Here is a 4,620-nt window from a genome sequence, read left to right on the forward strand (position 1 = left end):
CCCCCCAGCGCTCCGTAGCGCCCCCGTTCACGGTGACCTCCGCTCCCACGCTGCTCCCTTTTATCGGCCAGGCCGCCGCCTCCAGCTCCCTGCAGCCCCCGCCCACCCCCACGGGAGCACCGGCGACCACGAGCGCCTCCGGCTCCGGCCAGGCGGCCATGTCTGTGACGGTGGCTCGGTGCCTGAATCTGATCGAGACGGTGAAGTCTCTGAGCGCCCAGCCGCCCGCTAAAGCCGCTAAATCGGTTCAGTTCAGTTTACCCTCCGTAACCTTGGAGACGGACGATGACATAAAGACCAAGCAGAGAGAGAAGGTGAGATCAGCAGAGATGATGCCGCTAACGACCAGCGACATGAATAAACATTCAGTAGATTAATAAGATTATCATGAAACAAACGTTCTGAAATGTAATAATATATTTAGATGTTAGTAAATCTATAAACAGGATAATCTGCCTCCTGTGTGGTTAAAATGTTCCACTGATGTTCCAGCTGGATTTATATAATCAGAGGCTTCTGGAAAAGCGAGACCAGCAGTTCCAAGAGAGGCTCCTGCTGAAGAGACAAGAGAAGAACAGAGACGCTCCTCCGGCCTCCGCAGGTAGATCCTCCTTTCCTCTACTCTAATGCTGCATTAGCAAGGCCTGTTATTATTATTATTATTATTTATAATGATTATTCATTATTTCTATCTTCTGCTACTTTTATACAAAGAGGAATTTTGCGTTTTTTGAAACTAAAGTGGCGCTTAAAGCTGGTAGTCGGCGTGTTTTTCCATCAGCTCCGTCCTGCTGAGGCTTTTCACCGTATAAACGGTTTAATCCTTCTAGGTAAAGTTTATCTTAACGTGACTCTAGCGAGGTCCTAGTGAATAGACCAGGCTGCTACAGCGCTACATGTCCCGCCCACCTGGAACGCCATCAAAGCGTTGATTTAAAGCTGCGTCCGCTGGATCGAGGAAAGGAGCCTCTGCAAAGTGTTTTACTCTACATGTGAGGACCCTTAGTTCCTAGTTTATAGGAAGGAATCAGACTTTAGTTCCAGTTAATCCAGCTACTAAACCGACAATCTGAGACTAAGAACCGGATTCATTTGAGTGGATTTTAATGACGTCTCTGAGGTCCGCCTCCATGTTGTCAGCCAGAGTTCACTCTGTGGTCACTGCAGGAGCTCCGCCATCTTTAGACAAACGCTTTAAATGTTCTAACTTTAACAGTCTGAGATATGAAGCAGACAGAAGAATAGAAACAATAAACACATGACTGTTAGCATGATGCTACTGCTAACCCAGGGACTGTAGGAAAGCTGATCCACTGGAAGCTGAGTGTTGGTCTATAGACCACAGTCTGTGTAACCATGGTAATCCTTCAGACTAACGGCGCCGTCACACCAAACACAGGCGTGCTGATTGGTTGAACCATTTCCATGTTATTCCTCTCTGACGGTCAGGAGGATTATGGGTCAGCAAAGCAAAACTACCAGAGTTTGATCAACCGTCTGGATCCTGGAGACACAAAGATGCCAAAAACCTGAGCATCTAACCCCTCCCCTCAGGGAGCAGTGGGCTGCCGCGGTGCGGCGCCCGGGGAGCATTGGAAGGTTAAGGGTCTTGCTCAGGGACCCTGAGTGGGGAACGAAGCGGGTATTAGCAACGTTCTCAGCTCACTGCTCTAACCACTAGTCCATCACTCCCCCAATGTGGTCAGGCTCCAGCAGCAGCTGGTGGTACTGGGTGAACTGGGTGATGATCTGGGCTCGTTTCACAAAGCAGGTTTACTGAAAACTCTTTAGTTTTCTAAAACTGAAATCAGGGAAACTCTGATTTTTGTGTTTCACAAAGAGTTTCCTCTTTCTGTTGCCATAGTAACATCCTCCCAGAGCTAACCTGGTCAGCAGCAGGTTTCCTTCAGTAAACTCAGTCTCCTTCCAGCCAATCACACCGTTTTATTTCCTCATTTAATCAGATTTATGTCGTAGTTTTGTGCATAAATATAAATCTATCATTAACTAGATCCTTTAGACTCAAGTTTTAAAAACAAACATTTAATGTCAGTTTGACAAGGATCTTATTAAAGAATGATCGGCATTAATTCACAGAGAATTAAATATTTATAGGGAGAGGATTCTACAACTCAGTGACAGGAGAGGAGATTACTGGCTTTGGTTTGTTTAATATGAGCGAGATGCAGATTATTTCATTTTTATTTAGTTATATTTACAGAACATGAAGAACTACTGAGATTATTTTCAGATTACACATAAATAGATTCATTAATTCCACCGGGGAAAAGGAATTACTTTAGGATTAGGATTCCCTCGATGATACCAACCTACTGAGCCTACTGGCCCAATCTGAAGCCGTTCTATGGGACTGATAGCCGCTAATAACGACCATTTATTGGGACGATAACATCGGAAACGCTGCAGCAAACAGCCACTGATTTACTGAGTAAAAGAGACTGAATCAACATGAGGAGGAACCCATGAGATGATGAACAGGTTCTATTTATTAGAATAACGTCTTTTTTCTTCATCTTCACCTGCTGACAGATGATTTCACCTAAATAGATCCACTGATCTACGACCATTCAAGAAATAAACCTGCAATATTTTCACCGTAACAACGTCTATGGCAAGCCAATTTGATACGTACTAGTTTTACTGGATATGTATTCCTGATATTTGAAAAAAACTGTTTTTCTTTGTCAAACAAAATAACATTCTCCACATCTAGAATAAACTTTCTGGATGTATAGAAAATAGTTTCAGATCTCCATATTCCTAATATTACTGGTCAGCATTTTTATTTTAATGACAAAATGTTTTCCAGATGTCATAAAGACATTTTCAGTCCAGCTGGTAAATCTTAGTAGACCTACTTAAAATAGATTGAACTAACTGATAGCAGCTGTTGTGAAACTCTTGAGTTCCCGACTTTAGGCCGGATCAATTTGTTAAACCTGCTTAGTGAAATGGACCAATGGGGACGGAGGGAAGCCAGCATCATGTTTTCCTTATTTGATGGGTAGAATAACTGAGGTAAGTAGATAGAAGATCGTTCTGTTTGATGATGCTGAGCATCCAGCGACCAAAGGGGGTGGAACCAAAGGATCGCTGCGTTTGGTGTGATGGCGTCATAAGACCGACCGGTGGAGGACGCATCATGGTCAGGGACCTCAGCAGTGACCTCTGAGTGTTAACGCCGTTCAGCTCTGCACGAATATAAACTCTGGTTATGATCGAAATGGACTCGTCTTCTTTAAGCGACCTTTCTCCTAAACATGGAGTTAAAATGTTTCCGGTAGCTGATCTGAGGATGAAGATCTGCTCTGTAAGTTGGATGCTTTTTAAAGACGAGGCTTTATTAGTGCAGCTTCAGGATCGTTAGTGATGCAAACATTTAGGTAACTAGGGCTAGTTAGTTAGGGTAAGTTAGTGGTTTTCAAACCTGCTGCTATTCTGACAGCGAGGACTAAAGCTAAAGACACCAGTATGACCAGTTTAAGTCGAGCCCAGCATCAGGCAGAACTCCACCTTCATCAGGTTTAGACTTAAATCTGTAGGTAAATTCCTGCATGTTTTTCCTGTTTAGATCTGTTTGTATTTTATGTTGATGAAAGCCTGAAGCGTCCGATTGCCAGAGAAGTCGGAAGAACTTCTTGTTTTTTACGTTTTTCCTTTTCGTGCTGTTTTTCCGAGTCGTGTTCCGGGTAAGTTGCATCTGCTCCGTTTTCATCAGCTGAAAGAAGCCGAGTCGACCATCATCAGGGTTTCCATCACATCTTTAGACCTTATAGGGATGATTTAAAAGTAAGTAAAGAAATGAATGAAATTTATTGTGCTAGCATCGCTAGCTTTAGTCAGCCAGGTTTATTATAGCGGGAAAACACGTAGCAGCTAAGTTTAAAGTGACTCATCTTTTCTCTGCCGCCATTTTCTTCTTTATCACCTTGAATTGAGTATTTAGAAGTTTAGTCCGTTTGGTTCTGTGGATTTATAACTAATCTTTGAGTCCAAGTGGACAAAATAAAAACCTAAAATGATCTTTATGCTAAAGTCGGTTAGCTGCAGTTTTTTTCTGGTGAGTTTTAGCGTTATTTTCTTTGCTGATTGTGATAAATTCTGCTAATAGACCTTCATCAGGATGCTGCTCTCTAGCTGTAATAGTTTATTTGTAAATGACCACAAAGTTTTGCCTTAAATCTTGATTTTAAATCAGAGTTAACGTAGCTAAAGATTTCAGCATGTGTGTTTATCTCCGTCCTTTATTGGAGTCGCTGCGTCACTAACTGCAGCATCTATGGTCTGATGTTTATGCTTTACCTCCATCTGTAAATGTCTGCAGTAATGAACGTTATAAAAAGTCCTGTTTTTCTGAACCATGTGACTCCATCTCATAACTGTGCAGAGAATCAACAGGTTCAGCAGTAAAAAGTTAATTCATCTAAAATAAAATCAGTAGATGAAGCGAAATGTTTCAGAAACTCAACAGATTCACAGATTATATATTCAGTCTGACTGGGGGGGGGCAGGATACCCTGCTGTTGATTTAAAGGTTCAGAGGATGGATGGATGGATGGATGGATGGATGATGAATGGATGGATGATGAATGGATGGAT

At 42.6% G+C, this 4,620-nt stretch overlaps 1 protein-coding gene across 1 annotated transcript in view; it reads left to right on the forward strand.

The window, feature by feature from the left end:
- Positions 1-6: 6 nt before the first annotated feature.
- Positions 7-4,620, forward strand: part of LOC107101398 — an 8,676-nt gene continuing 4,062 nt past the window's right edge. Inside the window, exons 1-2 of the mRNA XM_015400291.1 lie at positions 7-314; positions 493-601. Of these exons, the coding sequence (XP_015255777.1) occupies positions 159-314; positions 493-601 (265 nt within the window). The 5' untranslated portion in view covers positions 7-158. The remainder of the gene's footprint in view (positions 315-492; positions 602-4,620) is intronic.

Source organism: Cyprinodon variegatus, unplaced genomic scaffold (assembly GCF_000732505.1).
Source record: "Cyprinodon variegatus isolate N-32 unplaced genomic scaffold, C_variegatus-1.0 Scaffold1090, whole genome shotgun sequence".
Classification (NCBI taxonomy): Eukaryota; Metazoa; Chordata; class Actinopteri; order Cyprinodontiformes; family Cyprinodontidae; genus Cyprinodon; species Cyprinodon variegatus.